This window comes from Brassica napus, chromosome C2 (assembly GCF_020379485.1).
Source record: "Brassica napus cultivar Da-Ae chromosome C2, Da-Ae, whole genome shotgun sequence".
In the NCBI taxonomy this organism is placed as follows: domain Eukaryota; kingdom Viridiplantae; phylum Streptophyta; class Magnoliopsida; order Brassicales; family Brassicaceae; genus Brassica; species Brassica napus.
The window spans coordinates 15,271,132-15,296,324 of NC_063445.1; the positions used below are offsets into that span (position 1 = coordinate 15,271,132).

A 25,193-nucleotide genomic window follows, 5' to 3' on the forward strand; every position below is an offset into this window, starting at 1 on the left:
TAAATGGCAAAGTAAACCCGGTAGTGAAGTCTTGATAGATCACCTCTTCAAGAATTGTGCACCACAACTTGAAGATGCTTTGAAATTTCCTGCAACATTTCAGATTTGGCATATGCAAACACCTTTCGACCGTTGTCCAAATCAAACGGCATGTATAGCTCAACTCTTTCCAGTCGCTTACATCCAGATCGAATAAAAAACTTCACTATGTGCAGCTCCTTTGCGCCACCAATGAAGTTTTTCACTATAACTGCTTTTAGAGTTTCTCTCTGGCACTCATATGGTATGTTTTGCATCCAGTATGTCTGTGGATCGATTCCAGCATACGATGAAGCCGTCTGAGAAATATGAAATTGTTGTCGCATGGTTTAATAATATGAAGAGATCCACATATACATATACACTAGATTAAGACCCGCGCCTTGCGCGGAATAAACATTATATATAAAATCCTTTTATGTATTATATGTTCTTACATATTATGAAATAATAAATATATATTGAATAATTAAAAGTCAGTAACTATTACATATATAATTAAATTGGTGCGAACGAATAAATCAATTTTATTAATCCAGACATTTTTTTAAATTTTTTTGATAGGATATGTAATTAAATTTAAATGATATTAACATACATAGTATATTTTTAATATTAATGTCTATTTTTTTTTTAAATGATGCTTTCTACTCATATGTTTTTTTATCATGTGTATTTTTAATAGCAAAAAATTTAAATTACTGATAACAAAATTTTCATTGTGGGATTAATAATTTTAGTAATTGATAATTTAAAAAAATTTATCAATGTTAGTTCAAAACTTTTATCAAAAAAAAATTATTCAAAGTAAATTTTGAAACTTAAATATTTATTTATTCAATATGGTTTATAGTTTAATTTAGAATGATATATATACATATATATTTTAAATCTTAATGATTAATTAAATTAGACTTTTATATATATGATTTTGTAATCATTTGTATTTTGTCATAACAAAAAATTTAAACCATGGATCGCAAAATTTGAATGTGAGACTTTTAACAGTTTTAGTAATTTATAGTCATTTTTTAAAATTCAAAATATAAAATATACAGAAAAATCTAAATTTTTATAATATGGTTATTGTGTTTTTTAAAAAATTATTTTAATAGTTTTAAATTAAACAAATTTGATTGAAGATACATTTTTTTATCAGATCTTTATTATTCAAAATCATTAATTGTCATATATACTTTACCCACATTAGGCAATTCTGTAATCTTTATTTAAGGAAATAATAAATGACATTAATAATGAATTTATGGTTAGTTTAATAAAAAGCTTATTATATAATTAGATGGACCAACCTATTTCTCTAATAATTTTAAGAATCATCATAGTGATGACATGTGGCTACAAAAAGAAGTTGTAATGTTTCACAAATAATATATAAGGGGATATATATATATTGGAACATATAATTCATATTTGAGGGTATATATTATTCACATTCAGAAAACTTACCGCAATGGGGCTTGGAGGAAGCAAATCTATTGTGAGTGTTTCCAATTTTGGGCAATTCATGAGAAGAAGCCTAATTCCATTAAACTCTCTCGGATGCAATTCCGTCTTCAGCACTAAATGTTTTGTTTCCATCGGGCGAAGAAAATGTGGATGCTCAGATCTTGGAATCATCTTACATAAGAAAAAAAAAATTCAATATGTCACTATTTTATTCTAAACAGTCAATATATACAACAATTTAACGCTAAACTTTTAGGTATAGCACTTTGTTCACTAAGAAATTACTTTAATTAACCCTATGGAAAGAAATATTGTCTCCTATGTAAACAAAATATATGCATTTCTTATTTTATAGATTCTAAAACATATTTGGGTTTTAGGTTTTCAAAAACACGTTTTAAACTATTCAAGATTCAGATTTTGGCTTTAATTTTTTTTTAAACACTTTATTAGCCAACCTAATTATTAATAAATAGATTTCCTAAAATTTAGGAAAAGTAGTTTCAATTTTGTTTGATCATTTATGAACAAAAACAAAAAAAATAACTTATGTGAGATTTTAATTAAAAACGAATTTTTTTGTTGTATAGGAATTGTTACTTTTTAAAATATAATATATAGAAACTATCAACAAAAAATTAATAAAAACTATTTTATATTTAACAGAAAAAATCTCATTGTTTTTTTTTCTCAAAATATCATTTCTACAAAAAATCTCAACACTATATTTCGAAAACACTGTGACACACACACACTTAACCTAATAAATTTCAAAAACTACTAATATCTAATCTGTTTATACAACATCTAAATATTCAACATATTTTATTTTCACTAGGTACAATTACTACCACATGCCAAAGTATTCAAAAAAATTCAAAGAACCATGAATTAAAATGAACCTATACTGAATGACCTAATGTGTGAAAATGTAATGTAAATCTAAAGACATACCTTGAGTAGAAACGGACAAACCGTTAAGGTCGTAGCAGATCGACCACCATAATCAAGGAGATTATTAAGGAGATGACAAAGCATTCCTCCTTCTGCGTTGGAATCGTTTGATTCATCATTGTTATTGTCCAACACCCGAAAATCAAAATCAACTTCGCTTATTATGGTATTCATGTTATCGAATTCGAAGGGGAAAAGATCTCCCGAGTACTTGAGTATGTCAACTCTAGGGAGATCAAAGATGCAGTTAAGGAGAAAGTCGCAGTTTATGATTGCAACTTCTCTCATATTCCCTTTTATCGTATTGAAATCAAGTTCCCAGCAGTCATTGATAGTTAAACTCTCAACCCTTGAAGTCTTTAGCAAAGGTTCAGGATCTGTCAGTTCCATCCAGCCGAAAGAGACGGTTTTGAGCTTCTCTAGGTTTGATAATTTTGCAGGGTCAAACTTCTTGCACGCGCCAACTTTCAACGACTCAAGAGTCGCTAGATCATAGACGCTTTGTGGGATTTCAACAACCAACTCATCAAGGTTTACATCGTGAAAGGTTCTCCATGCCGGGTTTGAGAAATCAAGAACCAAGTTCTTGACCCTTTTTCGGACCGCGAACGCTATCAGTGACTCGATCACATCCAAGTAAGTCTTTGGATACGAGATAGAGATCTCGAACGTGTCGATGGGTTGGTCATGGATTCTAGCGACCCAACGACGCACGTAATCAACGAACACAATCCTACCCAAAGCATTTCTTATGGGATTTGCGTTGACAGAAGGGCTAAAGAAGTCGGTTTCCTTGAAAGAAACATTCCTCGTCTCAAGGTAGACAGATCTCCATCGCTTGGAGAGGGCACATGTTTGAACACATTCCTTGAATGACAAGCATGAAACTATGAGGACCAAAAGAACATCTGGTAGATTTGATATTCTGTCTGCTTGATCACTCGAATCCATTGTGGTAATCAAGAGAAAGTGGAGAATTTTGAAAGAAAAGAGGTGTTTGCGGATTTGTATCGGATATGTTAGACGCTACAGAGTGCTTATATATACACTCTTGATAGGTTGCATGATAGGGTTCTGTGAATCTAGTCATGATCTGAGAGGTGTCTCCAGAACAAAACTTCTATAAGTGGTATTTTTTGAATATAGAAACCTATCTTTGACCTCCTAAGTCAACAATTGTTTGCATGACCTGAACTATAGATTTTCAATTCTAATTTTCATAAATTTTTTCTTGTTATTTTTTTTTCATAAATCAATGAAAAATTATTAATTAAATAAACTTTTTAACTATGAACCCTTCGCCATGTTTAGTTGGTAATGCCTCTTTGGCATTATTCGAACACCTAGAATAATTTTGAGGTTTTATCACAACTAATGCAGTCTTCTCTTGTTGCCCACTATGATGCAGTCTTTAAAATCAACAAGTTGAATGGAAATCATCTATTATATTATTTTAAAAATAATTTTTGATTAAGAATAATTTTAAATGATTGATTACAAATTTTGAAAAATGTTATTTATCTTTAAAAATACGTATTTTAAAAGGAAACTGTTATTTATCAAAATATTTAATAGTGAACACATATAATTTGACATCCATTTGTTTTTAGGAGCTTTGCAAATTTGCACTATTTGCTAATAATGTTAATAAATCTGTCATCTATGCATGAAGGAACCGAAACAAGAAAAAAAGGGGTCAAATCTTTAAGAATCTTTAGATTCAACGAATGGTAAACTATATGATGATGTCGTCATAATTGCTGGATATTCTTAGTATATAAAGATTAATTTGGAATGGAAAGTTGAATAGGACTAAATATTTTTTTCAATAAAAATTTAAGAGGAATTATTACATACAATTTATTCTCTTTATTATATTAGTTAGGAATTAACTTTGACTAAGAATCATTTTAAATGAGACAAACAAACACCTCAATCTGTAGAGTCAACGAATGGTAAATATATGGATTTTGTACCAAATTTGGAGTGGTAAACAATTTTCTTAGTAGACAAGATTATTAAAGGGTTTGACAATTTTATCGTAGTAATCTATTGTGAATCGTAGTGGTTGTTGACGTTTACAATAATCACAAAAGATTGAAAACCACTTCAAATTGTTTAAAAAATTTCAAAATAAAAAATTAGCTTAAGTTAACGTTTGCAGTTAAAAGTTAAAAAGCAATTAAATATAAATAATAATAATTTTTTTTTAATATTTTAAATATCATGAAGAAATTTAAAACCAAAATTTATAAATACAAAATACAAAACATTTCATATTTTAATTTATATCCACTAAAACTATCATAATTTATATTAAAACTATAAACCAAAAATATTCACTATAATTTTTTAGACACTAATGTATATACATATATAAAATATATACATATATAAAATATATACATATATATATATCAAACATAATATATTTTAAAATGTTAATATAAATGTTCACAATTTCATTGAAATTATCTTTCATCTAATAAAAATAAAAATAAAAGTAAAAGATAAACATAAGATTGTTATTAATCATATTAAATGACTAATTTTATATATTATCATAATAGTATGATTTTAATATTGATAAATTATTTAACTGCTACATTATCTTATATGTAATCAGTCATAAGTATTTTAAATATGTACTCATTTCTAACTAAGTATCAGTCTTACATATCGTTTAATGACTAATCTATATATAAGTATTTTAAATATGTACTCATTTCTAACTAAGTATCAGTCTTACATATCGTTTAATGACTAATCTATATATATAAAGTTGGCTTTTTCTCTTCTTATGACATGTGGAAGGGGGGTTTGTTGACATGTGTCCTCATGTTTTTTTTTGTATTTAAATTCTTCTTCTCTTAAATTATTGCAAATTTCTCCATCAATTTCTAATTGTGTATTATCTAATCTTTCTCACACTTATTGGTCTCTAAAATTCAAGAAATAAATAAAATAATATAAATATATTTTAAATATTTAATTTATTCACACCTAAAAATAGTAAGACTTTTCATCATTTTATTATTTTTACTAATTTTTATTATTTGATTTACAAATTATATTTATTTCACTATTAGTATCATAAGATAATCAAATTAAGAATAAGAAACTAGACAACCAACGCATAAACTAAGAAAACGGGCCAAAGGGAGAATAATAATTGAAAAGCCAAAGTCACCAAAAAGCAGGAAAATATATGCCTAAAACACCGGAATAAAAACCAGTAGCTAAAAAGTATGAAACACCTCACAAACTAAACAAGAACATACAAGACGACATGCAAGTGAAAAACCACAAAGCTCTGGATAGAAGGGACCAAAGCTCCAAGAGACTAACTCCGCACACCTATACCAAGAAAAACATGGAAAGAAAAGAAAAAACTTGAGAGAGGGAGAATGGAAGACAAACACCAAAAAATTAGAGACTAAACTTGAGACCAAAAATAACTTTCCAAGCCTACATAGCATACACGAACAAAAACATTATCCAAATCTCGAGTGGCAAACATGGTGTAAGGGAGAGCCACCAGAGATGCGATGAAAGCTGCAAACAGATGCAAGAATAGGGAGGGAAAGGGAGATGGAGCGAAATCAGAAAACTATGGAGCCGTCCTCGAGCTATGAAAGAGAGCATAGAAGTCATAACACCAAAAACTAGATCTTGAAAACCAAAACGAGCAGAGACTATTGACGGTAAGCCAACGACGAGGAATACAAAATCAAAGACGAATAAACTCTAATCCAACCAAGGAGATGCAGTTCCTAACATCACCTGAAATCTAAGGAAGAAGAGGAGCAGTCAATATTGACTGGAACAGCCTATAATGCTGTGGGAAGCAACCGAACAACTGAAAACTCATAAACCCGATCTGCAACAAATACCATATAATCTCATAGGTGAAGAAGGCAAGGAAGAACAAGAGAAAAATGTGAGTCTTTTTCCGGTGATGGTGAAAAGCATCGCACACCAGAAATGTAACGAAATACATTGACGGTGAGGGCTCAAGTTTAAAATATGGGGAGAAGGCAAAAAACATCTTAAAATTATAATTTTCAAAAATATGAAAAAAATATAATACAATTTTGACGATGAAACCGTTAATCTTAGAATCAACAAATGCGTAGATGCAAAGTTATTGAAATTCAATATTAGTTTACGTTAAAGGCTCATTTGACTACTAACAAGTACTATACACACAACAACACATTAATAAAAAAAAAACAAACGCAAAATATATTAACTTATCACCTACTACATAACACACTAAAAATATCAAATAATGATTTTAACAAATAAAAACGACAACATAATTACATTATCCAAAAAAAATTCATGCTCTTAACAATAATAAAACAATATTCCGCATAAATCGCGGACACCCCCTAGTAATACTTGAAATAACATTCAATTACAACCACACTCGCTGCATTAAAACTAATCAGATACTAAAGTCAACATCGAGGTTCAATTGGAGTTACAACATACAGTATATTATATTGTTCGTTTATTTGGACAGTAGTTTTGAATAAGAATCAATTTTAGGTTGGTTGATTACTAAGTTATCAATAATAAAATGATTTATTCAAAATATTCAATTTACAAAAAAAAAAAATTATTTAAACAATTACGTCAAACAACCTAAATAAATATAATATATTTAAAATAAAATAATACAATATTTTAGACTAAAAGATGCAAAATTGTATTGAAACTTATACAGATTTAATAATAATTACTTTATAATAAAGGGAAATAAAACAATTTTATTTTTAATGTTTTATCAAGGGCATCGTATTAAAAATACTTGACAGTAGTTGTAACGCAGGTAGTACCGTGAAGAGGAGGCAGATTGTTTCCATCTTTAAATTGTTCAACGCATAGCCTCCTAATAAACTACCGCATATTCCACCAACAGTCACAGCACACCCTGAAACAGACTGAAGATCACTAAGCGAGGCTCTGATAAACCAATCAGAAAGGAAAACTCAACTAGTGAATAAGAATTCAACTATAATCTTCACAGAGAGTCTTACTTCTCAGCTCTTAGTGCCTCAGCTATCATGGCATCTATGAAAACATCAGCCATGGCTGATCCAACATTCTGAACGCTCAAGAAAAACATCAGATACAGGCTTGAACTACGGGAGGTTGAGCCTAGACCAAGCAAGAGCCATGGGACAAGAGAGAGCACGTGTGGATATCAACAGATACGACGTCCTCTTTTTACCTCCGGTTGGTATACAATCTGAGATGATTCTACATAAATCAAAAAGAAGAAAAGAAACACGTCACTATAAGTTTATAACTCTCACTGCATGCCATTTTAGCTTGATTTATGTTATGTTCCATCTGTTTGATACCCGTATAATGGTTTAATGCTCCATGGGAAGAAGGAAACAGAATAGACAAACTGAGAAGCTGATGGTGATAACTGAATCCTGTCTTTGAGCTGGAAACAGCTGTCCACACGAAAGATCTAAATCCCTACATATATATAAAAACCGGTAAATCAACTTGAGTGTCACGCAATGCAGTTTCTATATATAGCTAATGCTGAGGAATCAGTTACATTCTCTATTTTGGTTTAACTAGAATCTCCATTTTTCAGATTGAGTTAGAGAGATTGAAGTAGACCTGAGTGAAGTAAATAAGACAAACGAGCCATAAAAACGGGATGCCAAACGCTGATCATATCGCAGCTGCTTAAACCAATGTATCATCTTCTTCTTATTGCGAGGAATTCAGACAGAACAGCTTCTTCCGATCATCAATAATCTCTTCCTTTCTTGTTTTTTCTCGGCATATCTTTAGATCTGCCAGATATATACTTATTATAATATGCTTTCTTTCCTACCCATTCCGACATTCACTTTCTTTTTCTGTCATGACGTTGAGGTTTATTTCAACTTCTTAGAGCACCTCCAATGGGAGGTTCTACCCATTGGAGTTCTAAACTTTCATATATGTGTATGTATATATTATATATGCGTATGTAATTCTGACTACTCGTGTTCTCGGGAAATATTGTCGGAGTTCATGAAGTTTTCTTGTAGTGAAGAGGTACATTCTTTTAATAATGAGTAGATGATACTGAGCATCCAATGACTCTGCAGATAATAGTTTGACAAGTCGAAGCCTATCTACGTACAAGACATTGGCATTCTCTTTACAATTCCGAGTAATCGTTGTCTTTTTATACAATAAAATATTGAAGAACCCCATGATTTCAGCTGCATGTATCAAGCTTCTTTCTAGAAAAGAGTTTCACGCACATTTTCTTGACAAAAATATGAAAGTGGATATGTTTGGGTAGTGTTGAGAATTACACCAGCGGCTTGAGGCAGCTCATGGGGGGGGAAAGGAATTGGCTCAGCTATGAGACAATATATATGTGCGTGTAATGTTTGTCTTGGAAAACTACATGCAGATGCAAAAAGATCCTTGGCTGTTACATACTAATGTGTGCAGATTTAAATTTCGAAAGAAAACACAAAGAAGAAAGCTAAGACAGAAGCAGGAAGGAGATCACAACAACGGAAAATCTGGGTTCTTTTTTCTTATATGAGAGGCTGTAATTGATTCATGCTAGACAGAAAACAAGCTGACTCTCATGGAGAAAGGACAAATGATTAGGCATCTAGGATCATTTGTACGGGAAGAGCCTTTTGGCCATATGAAAACACAAGATATATTCTCATTTGCAACTGATACAAGTTCAAATGATGCCATAAATTTTTTTTTTTGGAGAAAGTTCAAGTTATATGAACGAGACAGGATGTAAATTAATCATATATACTATATAAACATTTTTCATAACAAGAGCACATGTACTATCAATTTAACTCGGCCAAAGATGCACCAAAAGCAAAAAAGAAAAAAAAGAAAGAAGCAAAACCACAGGTTTTAACGAGAAATTGTAAGTGAGTTTTTGCAAATACATCTTCATAGTACACATTCCTTGAATTAAACAAAACCAAAATCGAATACGAACTAAAGATGAAATTAAGCAGGAACAACAATAACGAAATATGAACTAAAATGAAATTAAGCAGGAAAAAATAACCAAATCTGTAAAAGAGATCAAAGTTTTTCTTTGGTTCATAGAGATGACCAAGTCCTCGTTGACTTAACGGATTCAAACAAGAACATCCATTCTTGAAGTTATTAAATCAGACTCGAAAACATAAATAAATGGTAAAGTAAACCCAGTAGTGAAGTTTTGAATAGATCACCTTTTCAAGAATTGTGCACAACAACTTGAAGATGGTTTGAACTTCGCTGCAACATTTCAGATTTGGCATGCGCAAACACCTTTCGACCGTTGTCCAAATCAAATGGCATGTATATCTCAGCTCTTTCCAGATGCTCACATCCAGATCGAATAAAAAACTTCACTATGTGCAGCTCCTTTGCGCCACCAATGAAGTTCTTCACTATAACTGCTTTTAGAATATCTCTCTGGCACTCATATGATATGTTTTGCATCCAGTATGTCTGTGGATCGATTCCAGCATATGATGAAGCCGTCTAAGAAATATGAAATTATTGTCGCATGGTTTAATAATATGAAGAGATCCACATATATATATATATATATATATATATATATATTGTAACATATAATTCATTTTGAGGGTATATATAATTTACATTAAGAAAACTTACCGCAATAGGGCTTGGAGGAAGCAAATCTATAGTGACTGTTTCCAAGTTTGGGAAATTAATGAGAAGAAGCCTAATTCCATTGAACTCTCGCGGATGCAATTCCGTCTTCAGCACTATAGGTTTTATTTCCATCGGGCGAAGAAAATGTGGATGCTCAGATCTTGGAATCATCTTACATAAGAAAAACTATTTCACTATGTCACTATTTTATTCTAAACAGTCAATATATACAATAATTTAAGGCTAAACTTATAGGGTATAGCTCTTTGTTCACTAAGAAATTACTTTAATTTAAACTATGGAAAAAAATATTGGCTCCTATGTAATGCAAAATATAGGCATTGCTTGTTTTATAGATTCTAAAACATATTTGGGTTTTAGGTTTTCAAAAACACTTTTCAAAACTATTCAAAATTCAGATTTTGGTTTTACTTTTTTCTAAAACACTTTATTAGCCAACCAAATTTTTAATAAATAGATTTCCTAAAATTTAGGAAAAGTAGTTCCAATTTTGTTTGATCATTTATGAACAAAAACCAAAAATCAACTTATGTGAGATTTTAATTAAAAAAGAATTTTGTTTGTTTTATAGGAATTGTTATTTTTTAAAATATAATATTTAAAATATATACAAAAGTATAGAAAATATCAAAAAAAATATATATTTTCTATTTAACAGAAAAAAAATTCATTGTTTTTTTTTGCTCAAAATATCATTTCTACAAAACTCTCAATACTATATTTCGCAAACACTGTGTGCCACACACACACTTAACCTAATAAATTTCAAAAACTACTAATATCTAATCTGCTTATACAACATCTAAATATTCAACATAATTTCTTTTCACTAGGTACAATTACTACCACATGGAAAAGTATTCAAAAAATTCAAAGAAGCATGAATTAAAATGAACCTACACTGAATGACCTAATGTGTGAAAATGTAATGTAAATCTAAAGACATACCTTGAGTATTGATTAAACTCAAGACGATGAACTCAAGAGAATATAAGAAACACTCTTTCTTATTAGCTTAAGAAAATAACTCAAAACTTAAGCTCTCACACAATAATCTCTAAACTCACAAGTTCATGGCACAACTCACCATCTTCTTATATAGAGATATTATATCCTAAACTCATTAGGATTCACACTTATCTAAAACACATATTAAATAGGATTAACATAACTTGGCTTCTAAGTTAACTTCAAGTTTATCTCCAACATTCTCCCCTTTAAACTTGAAGTTAACTTTATCTACTTCTTGAACTCCAATGAGATCTCTCATTTCTTTTAGCTTTATTCTTCCAAGCGCTTTGGTGAGTATATCAGCTTTCTGTTCAGTGCCGGGAACGTGAAGAACTTCAATTTTCTCATTCTCAACGCATTCTCGGATGAAAAGATAGCGTTTATGTATGTGTTTGCTTCGTCCATGGAACACCGGGTTTTTGGTCAGTGATATTGCAGATTTGTTGTCGACATAGATGGTTGTCTTCGTGATCTTCTTCTCAGTAACCTCTTCTAGTAACTCCTGCAGCCATATCCCCTGTTTTGCAGCTTACGTGGTGGCCATAAACTCTGCCTCACAAGAAGAAAGTGCCACGGTTTCTTGTTTCTGAGAGCACCACGAGATTGGACACTCGTTCAGATAGAAAATATGTCATGTGGTACTCCTACCATCATCTTCGTCTATGCAGTGTCCGCTGTCACTATACCCTACAAGCCGGCTTTGATCTGATCTCTTGTAGACAAGCCCCTGCGGCAATGTACCCTTTAGATATCGGAGAACCTGTTTTAAAGCTGCATCGTGGCTTGTCTTTGGCTCATGCATGTAACGACTCAAAAGTCCCACAGAGAATGCAAGATTCGGGCGTGTATGGATGAGATACCTAAGACATCCAATCAAGCGACGATACTCTTTAGCATCGATGCATTGCTCTTCTGTTGCTTTGGTTAGCTTTAATCCAAACTCCATTGGAGCTTGCACCGAGTTACAGTCGTCCATCCCCGCTTCACTCAAGATCTTCTTCGCATATCTCTCTTTACTCAAAAGTATTCCTTCTTCACATTGAACAACTTCGATTCCCAGATAGTATCTCAGACGACCTAGATCACTCATCTCAAAGATCTCCGACATCTCTTTCTTAAACTCATATATCATGCTCGCTTTTGACCCTGTAACGAGTAGATCGTCCACGTAAATAGCCACTAACAACAGATTTTCTCTCACTTGCTTGCGATACAAGCTTGCTTCCTTTGAACACTTTCTGAACCCGAGTTCCTCGAGAACCCTATTTAGCTTCTCATTCCACGCTCTCGGAGCTTGTTTTAATCCATACAATGCTTTGTGTAGTCTGTATACCATATGTTCGCTCCCCTTGATCTCGAACCCTTTGGGTTGAGTCACATAGACAACTTCCTTTAAATCCCCGTGTAGAAATGCCGTTTTGACGTCTAGATGGTGAATTTCCCATCCACTCGACACTGCTAATGCGATGATAAACCTCACAGTCTCGATCCTTGCGACTGGCGCGAAGACTTCTTCAAAATCAACACTGTGCCTTTGAATGTAACCTTTTGCAACCAGTTGTGACTTGTACTTGTTTATGCTTCCATCCGAGTTTCGCTTAATTTTAAATATCCACTTGAGACCAATTGGTTTAGCTCCTTCAGGAAACTTTACTAAGCTCCATGTCTTGTTTCATTGATGGAGTTTATCTCACTCCCACATGCATCACGCCATAATTTTTCTTCCATCGCCTCCTCAAAGCTCCAAGGTTCTTCGTTAAGGAGAAGCAAGAGCTTTTCTCCTTATATCTCTGATAGATACACATAGTCATCTAGATAACTTGGTGCTTTAGTAACTCGTGTTGATCTTCTCAAAGTTATATCCTCTGAGTCGTCCTGCTCTGTGTCTTCACTATCTTCTCTGTTCTCCTCAAGCTTTACCTCATTAGCTACATTCTCAAGGACACCATCAGCCTCATCTTCTCTTATGCCCTGATTTCCATAGTCCCCAAAGGCGAAAGTAAACATTCCTGATTTCTCTATCTCTTCATTGTCAAAGTTGCTCCACTTCCAACTCTTAGTCTCGTCAAACACTACGTCTCTGCTCACTATTATTCTTTGAGTGGTTGGGTCAAACATTCTGTAGGCTTTAGACCCCGGTTCGGTTCCTAAGTGAACCAGGACTTTGATCCTATCATCAAGCTTCTTTACGTTTGGCTTAGTAGACTTAGCATACTCAATGCATCCAAAAAATCGAATGTGTGCGACATTAGGTTTCCTCCCCTTGTAAACCTCATACGGAGTGGCAAAGTTCAATGCTTTTGTTGCTGCTCGGTTAATAATATAAGTGACGTGCCTCACAGCTTCTCCCCATAGATAATTTGGTATCGTCATGTGCTTTAGAATGCTTCGCGTCATCTCCATCAAAGTTATGTTCCTCCTTTCTACCACACCATTCTGTTGTGGTGTGTATGGGGCAGTCAAGTGCCTCTGAATTCCAGCTTGATCACAGAAACTATTGAACTCGGTGGAAGTGAATTCACCTCCCCTTGATCATGTCTCGCTTTCTACCTGTGCTCTAAAGCTTTTGAACTTTGTGAAGGCTTCTCCTTTCTCCTTTAGAAGGATCGTCCACATGTATAAGGAGTGGTCATCTATAAGCACAAAGATATATCGATTGTTTGCTGCTGTAGGTAGTGTAATAGGTCCGCAAAGAACTCCATGGATGAGCTCAAGAACTCCTTGGGCACGATATTGTGTCGCCTTTCGAAACACATGTCTCGCTTGTTTACCAAGTAAGCAGGATCCACACGTTTCTTTTTCAATGTTGATGTGAGGAATTCCTATGACGAGCTCTCTTCTTATCATTGTTTTCATTGTATCTGTTCCAATATGACCAAGCCTCGCATGCCACCTTGCTGATTCACTTTCTACGGTCACGTTTAGGCATCTTGTCTCAGTTATATCCATAAGCACCTTGTAGAGTCGGTTCCTTGATCGTTTCGCTTTGGTGATTAACTTGACATCCTTGTCGTGGAGCATGAGATAGTCTTCTTTCATCCTTACTTCACATCCAGATTCTATAGCTTGGCCTAAACTGATGATATTACTTCTAAGTTCCGGTATGAAGTATACATCGGCTAGTATCTTCTTGCTTCCACTCTCAATGATGAACAATATGGACCCTTTTCCTTTAATATCAATCCGAGAATCATCGCCAAAACGAACCTTACCCGAGATAGTTTCATCAATGTTCTTGAAATAGTTCTGGTTCCCTGTCATGTGATTACTAGCGCCATTATCCAAGTACCAAACTCTCTCGCTGTCTGTACCAGACTCAAACTCTTGTGGCTTGACGTTTTTCTCGTTAAGGTACACGACCTCATGCATTAGTAATCCATCTGCTTCATGTGTATCATCACCTTTGGTCTCGTAAGTTTCTTGCAGCTTAAGAAGTCTGTCTGGACAATCCTGAGCGAAGTGTCCATTCTTATCACATCTGAAACAGGTGATTCAAGAAAGATCAAGTTCTCTGTATGTCCTTCCACGCCCGCGTCCTCTGTTGTAGAAACGTCCACCTCTTCTCTTGTTTCTAAAGTCTCCATTATAGCTTCGCTGTGTTTGTTGCCCTTCCATGTTCGAGTAGAGTAGTTTGCTTTGAGTTTCCTGTTTGTCTTCTTCATCTTCTCCTACTCTTTCTTCATATGCCTTAAGACACCCTATGTTGTCTTCGAAGCTAGTAGTTTTAAGATCTAAGACTTTCTCGAGCGAGGCAACTATATGTATATACTTTTTGCGTGGAAGAGACGAAGGAAACTTCCTCACCAACTTCGACTCTTCTATGTTTTCTCCCAAAGATGATGATTTTGATGCAATCTCCGATATTTTTCCAACGAAATCATCAATAGTATCAGTATCCTTCATCTTTAACCGCTCGAAATCAGACATTAGGGTTTGGAGTCTAGCCTCCTTTACTCGATCTGCTCCCATATGCCTTGCTTTAATTGCTTCCCAAACCTTATTTGCATTATCCAAGTCTCCTACTTGCAAGATAAGAGCTTCAGGGATTGATTGAAATATCAAAGCTGTCGTTTTTCTTAATCTCCGTAGTCTCGTGCTCAATCACATCCCACGCCTCATGTACCTTAAGCAATATCTTCATCCGAATGGCCCACACAGTGTAATTTGATGTTGTTAGCATCGGACAGCGTATGGAGGAGGGTCCTCCTTCTTTACCTTGTGTAATCGCACCGCACCATTTGTCGTGATATCACCCATGTTTGGCTCTGATACCAAATATTGATTAAACTCAAGACGATGAACTCAAGAGAATGTAAGAAACACTCTTTCTTATTATCTTAAGAAAATAACTCAAGCTCTCACACAATATTCTCTAAACTCACAAGTTCATGGCACACCTCACCATCTTCTTATATAGAGATATTATATCTTAAACTCATTAGGATTCACACTTATCTAAAACACATATTAAATAGGATTAACATAACTTGGCTTCTAAGTTAACTTCAAGTTAACTTCAAGTTTATCTAAAACACATATTAAATAGGATCAACATTGAAGTCTTTAGCAAAGGTTCAGGATTCGTCAGTACCATCTATCTGAAAGAAACGGTTTTTAGCTTCCCTAGGTTTGATAGTTTTTCGGAGTCAAACTTCTTGCACGCGCCAACTTTCAACGAATCAAGAGTCGCTAGATCATAGACGCTTTGTGGGATTTCAACAACCAACTCATCAAGGTTTACATCTTGAAAGGTTCTCCACGCCGGGTTTGAGAAATCAAGAACCAAGTTCTTGACCTCTTTTTCGAACCGCGAACGCTATCAGGGACTTGATCACAGCCAAGTAAGTCTTCGGATACGAGATAGAGACCCTGAACGTATCGATGGGTTGGTCATGAATTCTAGCGACCCAACGACGCACATAATCAATGAACACAATCCTACCCAAAGCATTTTTTATGAGATTTGCGTTGACAGAAGGGCTCAAGAAGTCGGTTTCCTTGAAAGAAACATTCCTCGTCTCAAGGTAGACAGATCTCCACCGCTTGGAGGGCACAGGTTTGAACACATTCCTTGAAAGACAAGCATGAAATGATGAGGACCAAAAGAACATCCGGTAGATTTGATATTCTGTCTGCTTGATCACTCGTATCCATTGTGATAATCAAGAGAAAGTGGAGAATTTTGAAAGAAAAGAGGTGTTTGCGGATTTGTATCTGATATGTTAGACGCTACAGAGAGTGCTTATATATACACTCTTGATAGGTTGCATGATAGGGTTCTGAGAATCTAGTCATGATCTGAGAGGTGTCTCCAGAACAAAACTTCTATAAGTGGTATTTTTTTGAATATATAAACTTATCTTTGACCTCCTGAGTCGAAAACAGTTTGCATGACCTGAGACTATAGATTTTCAATTTTAGTTTTTCATAATTTTTTTCTTATTATTATTTTTTCATAAACCAATGAAAACTTATTAATTAAATAAACTTTTTAACTACAAACCCTTCACCATGTTTAGTTGGTAATGCCTCTTTGGCATTATTCAAACACCTAGAATAATTTTGAGGTTTTATCACAACTAATGCAGTCTTCTCTTTTGAATATAGAAACCTATCTTTCAGTTTGCATGACCTGAGAAGAAAGTGTATTGCTAGCAAAGTTGATTAATCTGATGAACAAAGAGAACAAAGTGTTTTGTGAACAAAGAGTGATTAAGTTGCGAAACTTTGTCTTTAAGACATCTAAACAAATTCCAAATTGAAGATATATTTTCTTAAAGCCTTGCCATTAAATTGCCGTTTCATATTATTACCGTTAGTTTTGCCACTTAAAGTCGTGTCGTTAACCTGTCATTCCGTACCACTTCCATTAGCTTACCACTTTTCTCTTTGTTTGCCAATACTTAAAGAATAATGCTGGTATTTCAAAATAATGAGATTATTTTTACAAACTTTTTTTCCGTAGGGTACTGATTTCACAGTGACATTTTAAATTCGAGTAAAAATATTATCGATTATTGCAGCAATACTCTTGTAGTACTCCATTACTTTAGTTGCATCCCCATCTCTTGCTGCATAATCCAGCTACAAATTTACAATTGAAAAGTTTTTCTTTCAAAAAAAGGAGTATGTATTTATTAGTTAGAGCGAAATGAAGAAATCTACCTTGGTGATAGTACTGAACAGAGATGAATAGAACGACCTAAGGAGAGGTCTATCCTTGGGAGGCTTTGCTTGGATGATTAAATACAAATCTTGTTTCATGTTTGATGCAGTTCTTCTTAACTCTGTCCCTCCTTCTTTCCACCTCTTATTTTCTATCATTATCTCTTTTATCTTTTTTATATTTTCCCCATTTTTTCTTAATCCTTCCTATCAAAGATAATTCAAAATTTATGAAAACTTCACATCCCAAATGCTAAGAAATTAAACTAATAAAACCCACAAGTATAAATATTATGTTAGTATGTTATAAGTCACTGGACCTTAGCCATCTCGACAGTGCGTACAGGCTCGGGTTGTGGTGCCAGGAAGCTGAAAAGGTCAGCAGCACTTGCGGAGGAAGAGCGTTTGAGGTCAAGGAGAAACAGTTGAGGGATTATTGTTCCTGAGACTGAGAGAAGAACGTCTCTTCGTATTCTTCTTGATGAATCAGTAGAGAATGTCAAGGTAGAAGCCGCAGTTTCTAGATGAGGATTTGGATTGTTAAAGGGACTAAAATGTTGTGGTGGTGGCTTTGAGAGTGCCATGTCTTTCTGTTTGAGTGAGCACAAATCAGGATTGTAGAGGAGAAGAAGATAGTGTTGAGGCTAAAATTGTAAAAAAAAATGGAATGTCATTTTGTAGGTTTTATGCAAGATGGTATTTTAGCAAATTGAATAATAAAAGGAAAATGCCTCGAATGTTTTTTTCAACTTATAGAAAGTATGAATTTTTCTACATATTTACTTGTTGATGTAATGATGATATTCAACTATATGAATCTTTAGCCATAAAAATCTGTTAAAGAAAAAAAAACTAGAATTCATGTGGGTGGTAATATGTAAAAATAATTTAAAAAACATAAAATATACGTAAGAACTCAAGATACACCAAAAGTAAAGTTTGAAAACTTATTATTTATTCTAAATACTTTTTAAAATTTCAAATAATATATATATTCTTGGCGAACTAAATTATCATTAACTCTTAAATTATCTATTCTTTTACATGAAACAAAAAAAAACTATTTTCAGATTTCGTCATGGTCACTGTCTCCATCTTCATCATCATTTGGGTTCGTAAAGCTAAGTGCGTCACCTTCTTCGACTTCCCATTGCTTCTTCAGCGCACTGATCGCTCTGGAAGCAGCTGCTGCAATCGCCGGGTTACTGTCTTCCGCTAGTCTCTGTTTTTATATTATTTAAAAGTCCCATAAAAAATGTTGCACGAATGATCATAATCAATATCATTTATCTTATTACCTGTAACGCTCCCATGCCTGCATTTCCCAACGTCCACATCGATGGCGCAGCTGCTAAGGCATTAGCCAACGCTTTCCTACACCAGAGAGCATGTCAATGTTCTTTGAATCAAAAAAATTGATGCAACCTAAACACTATCCATGTTTTCCTACTTGAATGTTGTGTATTTATTTAACTTGTTTACCTTGTATTGACGTCTGGAGAGCTAGAGCATTCAGCCAATAGTGATGCACTACTTTTACCATCCATTGCATCGAGGTCGATCAGAGTAGTTACTAACAGTTCAAGCTGTCAAAAACCCAAAAGAAAAACAACAATTTATAAAAAGGTTAGATAAATTGTAACAGAAAGGTATCATAGATCTATGGACCGACCTCTTCAGGATCAGTGTAGTCAATTCCATCGGCTTCTGAGAGAGCTGATGCCATACTCTTGTAAGCTTCCTGTTTCAAAGGAAGAATCATCAGAGAGAATAATATTTTTAGAACAAGACAATGTGTTTTCTAGTAAGTCAGGACCTCAATAGCAGATATGCTATCAGATGAAACTTCCCCTAGGAAAAACTCTAGAGCTTTTCCATTCTTCTCAAGCGATATGCGGTCCGTGGTACCAGTTTCGGATGTTACCCTATTAAAATGACAACTTTTACTTTAGATCATAAAATAAAACAAAAAAAAAGGTGTCAAGGATGTATGCTTCTTTCTTACAAGCTATCAACCATTTTTTGCACCATCATATCATGAATGTTCTTGATAAACTGCAACCAAAACAGGACACAGGAAGTGTAAGCATGGAAAAAACATCAATACTGTAACAGATAAGACTTTGATATTACCTCTAAAGCCATTAAAGCATCTTCCATTGCCCGTTGTTTAGCGCGGAAGTCCGCTCGCCTTAGATCAGCCTGGAAACAAAGGTAAATCTCTCAACCACTTTGCATATAACTTACCATAAGCATACAGAAGATGAAACGCAAACCTCTAAGGCGCCGTCACTCCAATGCTTATCAGCAGCATTTTTCAACTTAGACTGGGCTATGTTTTTTAATATCTATGCACGTAAACCAAATAAGAAAAGCCCCAAGAATGGTCGATAAATGTGCATATATTTAAATGAGGCATACAGTAGCAATATGATGAAGGCGCTCGGCCTTTCTCTTGACATCCCGATCAATTTTCTCTGTATCTTCTCTTGCCCGAGCTACATAATAAACGCACAAGGCAGGATTACAAATAGACACATCCTATATAGATAACTTTGTCTAAGAATGGTCCCTTTCAGTTTACCATCCAGTTTAAGGAACCCCGACCCAAGAATTGCAACGCCCTGACGTGCACGAGCATCAAGTCTCAAAATGCCACTGAAAAGAACAGGAACATGGATCTCAACACATAAGAATCCTTTAAGATGTCATGTAATAAATAAATTATTTAGCTCCTTTTGTATACTAAAAAAAAAAATACCGAGAAAGAAGAACAAAGTCACTACGAGCTCTTTCATTAACAAACTTGGCATCATTAGACACATACTCCACCAGAACCTGGCTTGAGTTGCTTTTACTCCTTGGCATCACTTCCTTCTCACCTTCTTTTTGAACAGTTTTGGAGCTGAAGAAACATCACCATGAAACTTATCAGCTAAACAAAAACCAGAACTATTGAAGGTAAGAGCAAATGGGCCAAACTTACTTGGGTAAATCAAGACAATCCTGATGAGGTTTAGTTTCCGTGTCTTGAGACTTGCCAAGAAAACACACAGTAGATGAAGATCTACGAGAAGTAACAAAAGTGAGAGGCTTTGTACAACAGAGGCCTTGTAATTCTTCTTTAGACGAACCCTTTATGGAGGGAAACGTTAACAGAACGCTTTGAGATCTTGAGACACTAGCCCTCTTCGCTAAAATGGGACTCCTAGGGACCACTTTGCTCACGTTAAGAGCCATTGAGATTATAAACCTAACACGTCTCTGTAGATATCGAAAATACAAAGCCTTGTTAGCTAGGAATTTCAACAAAAAATTTTAAGTGTTAACTTTAGCGAGACAACTTTTAAATCGTTTAAATTCTAGGAAGGTTCTTTGATTGTAAAGGCAATCTGAAGACTCCAACATTAATACAGGATCGTAAAGACTGAATTTTGATGCAGAGGGATCGAAACAGAGAGAGAGGAAGACTAACCTTGTGAAATAGACGAAGGAGAGAAGTGGAAAAGAGAAAATCCAAAGAGCGATAGGAGAAACAGAGAAGCAGGAGGAGGATTATGGATGAGAGTGAAAATTGTAACCACAAGGGTTACCTTGTGGCCCAGTGTGAGCCAACCATATCTCGTCTTTGTTAGTATGGGACCCACTCTTTAGTTTTGTTTTTCTATACAGCATGAACTCGTCTGTGGGACATCCTCTGACCGGTCGGTACACCGAATTACCCGGTTAGGCGGGATAGTTTTTTGATAAAAATTAAGCTAATATTGGCCGTGTTCGTTTACATGTCGTGCGACCTACGACCTGCGACATGCGACCTGCGACTGATCGCAGGTCGCAGGTTGTTGTTCGTTTTACTGTCGCGTAACATGCGACCTGCGATTGGTCGTAAGTCGCAAGTCGCAGGTTGTTGTTCGTTTTGATGTCGCGCGACTGATCGCGCGACCAGTCGCGGGTTCCCATTTAAGTCGCCCGAAAAAACATCGACTAAAAATTAAGAAAATTTTGATCGCGCGACTGGTCGCAGGTCGCAGATCGCAGGTCGCGCGACACGTAAACGAACATAGTTTTAGTCGCAGGTCGCAGGTTTAGTCGCAGGTCGCAAGTCGCAAGTCGCGCGACACGTAAACGAACGTAATCTATAGTCGCAAGTCGCAGGTCGCAGGTCGCGCGACATGTAAACGAACATGGCCATTGTAACAAATAAATGAAACAACAATTGAGTTAGTCCAGGAGACACAAGTTAAAAGAAAACTAAAAATGAGATGAAACTGGTCTCTTGGTTCTAATCTAATCTATTAATTTAAAATCATATTTGAAAATTACCTTGGCATAATTTTTTTTGTATCTATTAAACAATGTTGTGACTAAATATATATACATGCTTAATTTTTATAATTTCATTAATATCATGAGTGATTTAGTTTAAGAGACACATTTATGTCTTTTGTTACACTAAGAGACACTTGTTGCTTGGTGGATACAATCTCTCTTACCAAAGTGTGTTTTGTACTAATATACCCTTACAATTGTCTCAATGATAAAAGAAGCTAGTTAGGGAAGGAATGAGATCTCTGGTTCATGTGACTAAATGAGAACAAAGTCGTACAATTATTATAATTAATATAGTTTGATTGCTCATAAAATTTTATTAACTTTTATTGTTTTTACTTTTTTATATTTTATTAGTTTCTACTTTCTTTTCTTCTCCACCAAACCTATATATCTCTACCTTCACGCCTTCCATTTTCACCGGATACACCACCACCTCCTCCTCTCGAGTAAGTACCTCCACCGTCACTCTGTATTTACCTCTTGTATCCATGCTTACGTCTTCCACCACCACCTTCTCCACAACCACCACCTCCTCCACTGCAGTGTCCACCACCACCTCTACTACCACCACAACCACCTCCTCGGTATCCAACTTCACGTCTTCCACCACCGCCTTCCCCATAACCGCAACCTTCTCCACAACCACAACCTCACCGCAACTGCCACCTCCTCCAACGCAACCACCATCACCGCAACCGCCACCTCCTCCTCCTCCTCCTCCACCATCACCTCCACGGTATACACCTTCACGTTTTCCACCACCGTCTTCTCCATAACCACCACCTCTCCGCAACCACCTCCACCTTCACCGCAACCACCTCCACTGTGGTTTTCACTTTCACGTCTTCCACAATCCGTAACGACCGCAAAACATATATCACCTATTAGAGCGAAATGAATTGAGTTCCGTTGTGGGAGTTCTCAGCTCAATTGGTGCTTTAGGCCTCGATTGGTACAGCTGATGATAAAGCAGTAGCAGTATGCTGTATAAGCAGTAGGCAGTAGAAGCTGTATGCTTTCATTAAAGTTTTTAATAAACTGATTGGTAGAACAGAAGCAGTATACAATTTTAAAATTACCACAAAAGTAAATATATAATATATTTATTTTGAAATAATATATATTAATAATATATTTGTTATTAAAACTAATAAATCTTATTTAATTATATAAATTAAATTTTAAATGGTAATTATTATTATCTTAAAAATGTGAAATTTATTTAAAAATATAAAATTTATTCAAAAAAACAAATTATATATAATTTATATATAAATTATCATTATTTATTTATTAGTAGAGCAGTAAATGATTCATATATAATATTATCATAAAAATTAATATATAATATATAATTTACTTATTTCAAAATAATATAGATATTTTTAATTTATAATATGTAATATATAAATATATATTATGCTATGTTATGTTATGTTATTAAAAATAATGAATGATATGTGTAATTATTTAAATTATATTATATTTTAAGTGTAAAATATTGTTCTTTTTAAAAAGTTAAAAATATTTAATTGCAAATTTTATTTTTTTTAAAGCAAATTTTGTTTTTTACTATAAACATAATTTTTTTATAATATTAAATAAAAATAAATTAATTATATATAATTTTTAAATTTTTTTATATATTCTAAATACAAATGCTCTACCAAAAGCTCTAAATGAGAGCATTGAGCAAAGAACATTTGGAGAGCATTAGCATCTTATAAATGCTTTTTTAAATGCTTTTGTGGTAAATGTTGATTGGATAATGACGAGCATAATGCTTATGCTAATGCACTACCAATCAAGCCATTAGAGATTGAGAGAGAGAGATGATGGTGTTTCAGAGATTGAGAATGAGAGAGAATGTAGGTTAGTAAAATAATTGGGAAAGTAATGTTAAAAAGAAATAAAAACAAAACAATATTTTGTTCGATGGAATAAAAAGAGAGAAGGATGTAGTTAGAGGGTATATTTGACAAACAACATATAAAAAGTGTGTGACAAGCATGAAAGACAAAAAGTGTCTATAAATGTAATTTTTTCTTAATATTTCTCGGTTTATACATCGTACTAAAACAATTCCATCACGACTACCATCTAAAACGATTATTTACGTTCTCTATCAACCAAATAAAACCTGCATATAAGCTAACATGTATAGCATCTATGGTGGTTCATCCTTCACATACACGAAGAATCATCTTACTCATGCTATTAACTTCTATCCGGCTTACCTTATCACTTTGGATCAACAGACCATTGAATAAGCATAGTTCATAGTTTACCTTTCATGAATAACCTATCACATTTAATCATCCCAGTCTTGTGATGTTAGGTGTTTCTGCCTAGATCAGAACGTGAGCCCGTCTCAACCATCTTATTCCTCTCACATTGAATTATCTCCTGTTCATAGTTTATCTTAAATATTTCTCACTGTTCCCTGTATCAGGGTCTTCATTATTCACAGGAGATGAAGAAGATGATATCATTTGGTAGTTTTACACGTGATAATGTTGGTTAGTTATATTTCACAGAAGATTTAATCATAAAAACAAAATCAAACAATATCTTCATCATCCCTAATATCTACTCTACTAAACTATATCAAATGAACAACTTGCTAAATCCTAAAACCAAAAAGTAAATACTAAATCGAATAAGAAACAAAAACGAAATCAAACTTTCTGAATCCTAACTTTCTGAATCCTAACTAAAGAAACAAAAATAAAAAATCAAACCCATTACTTTTTATAAAATAGTGCATTAATTAATTTCATAATTGGTAATATATTATTAATTATAAATTAATTTTAGTTAAAATTTTATAATAAAACGAAAAATAAAAATTATATGCTATATTTACAAACTAGGTGTTTTGCCCGCATATACGGGCTTAATCGTTTTACAAATATTTATTAGTTTATTTTTTATTAATTTAAAAACCAGCATAATAACTTATTATTCATGTTTTCAAAAAATTAAATCTAACATATATATATGACAAAAAACTAATTAAATATATATGTTTAATTAAAATTTATTAAGAATAACATTGACGTTAACTACTTAATTTATTATAATTGTTTTATATTTTATTTTTAAATTTTATAATTGAAAAATATGTTTTAAGATAACAACACAATATATAACTAATAATATATAAAATTTCTTAAGGGTAGTATGGATATTAACCGCTCTAACTTTCAACGTGAGAGCTCCGTTGCAAAAAATTACTTCGCAAATAATAGTATAGATTTTATCATTTTAGTCTATATGTCTTATTAAAACATAATTCTACCTTTGGACCGAAACTTTCTTTTGTAAGTTTTTTAATTAAATACACATTTAACGGTCCTATTTTTATCTACCATTAATAAGTCATAGTAGTACCACTTAAAAAATTATTAATATGACATATTTGGTTATTTACATAAATAATAAACCAACTATAAATTTGATTTTTTTTTAATTATAACAAAATCTGTTGAGAAAGAATATAAAAAAATCTTACTTAAAAATTTAAA

General features: G+C 33.6%; 3 protein-coding genes and 1 pseudogene across 4 annotated transcripts; all 4 read right to left on the reverse strand.

Annotated features, from left to right (window-relative positions):
* Window positions 1-1,409: 1,409 nt before the first annotated feature.
* LOC106380397 (putative F-box/LRR-repeat protein At1g56400) lies at window positions 1,410-7,600 on the reverse strand. Its single transcript, XM_048748241.1, has one exon. The coding sequence runs from the start codon at window positions 3,409-3,411 to the stop codon at window positions 2,449-2,451; it is 963 nt and encodes a 320-aa protein (XP_048604198.1). The 5' UTR covers window positions 3,412-7,600; the 3' UTR covers window positions 1,410-2,448.
* Window positions 7,601-15,691: 8,091 nt separating this feature from the next.
* Window positions 15,692-16,323, reverse strand: LOC125582207 (annotated as a pseudogene).
* A 749-nt stretch (window positions 16,324-17,072) lies between these two features.
* On the reverse strand, window positions 17,073-18,126 carry LOC106379456 (psbQ-like protein 3, chloroplastic). Its single transcript, XM_013819402.2, has 3 exons — window positions 17,655-18,126; window positions 17,335-17,541; window positions 17,073-17,253 (listed from the first exon to the last, which is right to left on the reverse strand). Exons 1-3 carry the CDS (start codon window positions 17,916-17,918, stop codon window positions 17,158-17,160), a joined length of 567 nt encoding a protein of 188 aa, XP_013674856.2. The 5' UTR covers window positions 17,919-18,126; the 3' UTR covers window positions 17,073-17,157.
* Window positions 18,127-18,267: 141 nt separating this feature from the next.
* Window positions 18,268-20,977, reverse strand: LOC106381344 (senescence-associated protein AAF, chlorolplastic). 2 transcript variants are annotated; one of them, XM_048748242.1, is made up of 13 exons: window positions 20,810-20,977; window positions 20,321-20,598; window positions 20,096-20,239; window positions 19,919-19,992; window positions 19,756-19,832; window positions 19,611-19,682; window positions 19,468-19,536; window positions 19,340-19,389; window positions 19,151-19,259; window positions 19,007-19,075; window positions 18,817-18,920; window positions 18,633-18,708; window positions 18,268-18,556 (listed from the first exon to the last, which is right to left on the reverse strand). In XM_048748242.1, exons 2-13 carry the CDS (start codon window positions 20,572-20,574, stop codon window positions 18,401-18,403), a joined length of 1,254 nt encoding a protein of 417 aa, XP_048604199.1. In that variant the 5' UTR covers window positions 20,575-20,598; window positions 20,810-20,977; the 3' UTR covers window positions 18,268-18,400. The 2 variants fall into 2 exon arrangements, with proteins under 2 accessions (XP_048604199.1, XP_048604200.1); XM_048748243.1 differs by lacking the exon at window positions 20,810-20,977 and adding an exon at window positions 20,679-20,794.
* Between the last annotated feature and the right edge of the window lie 4,216 nt (window positions 20,978-25,193).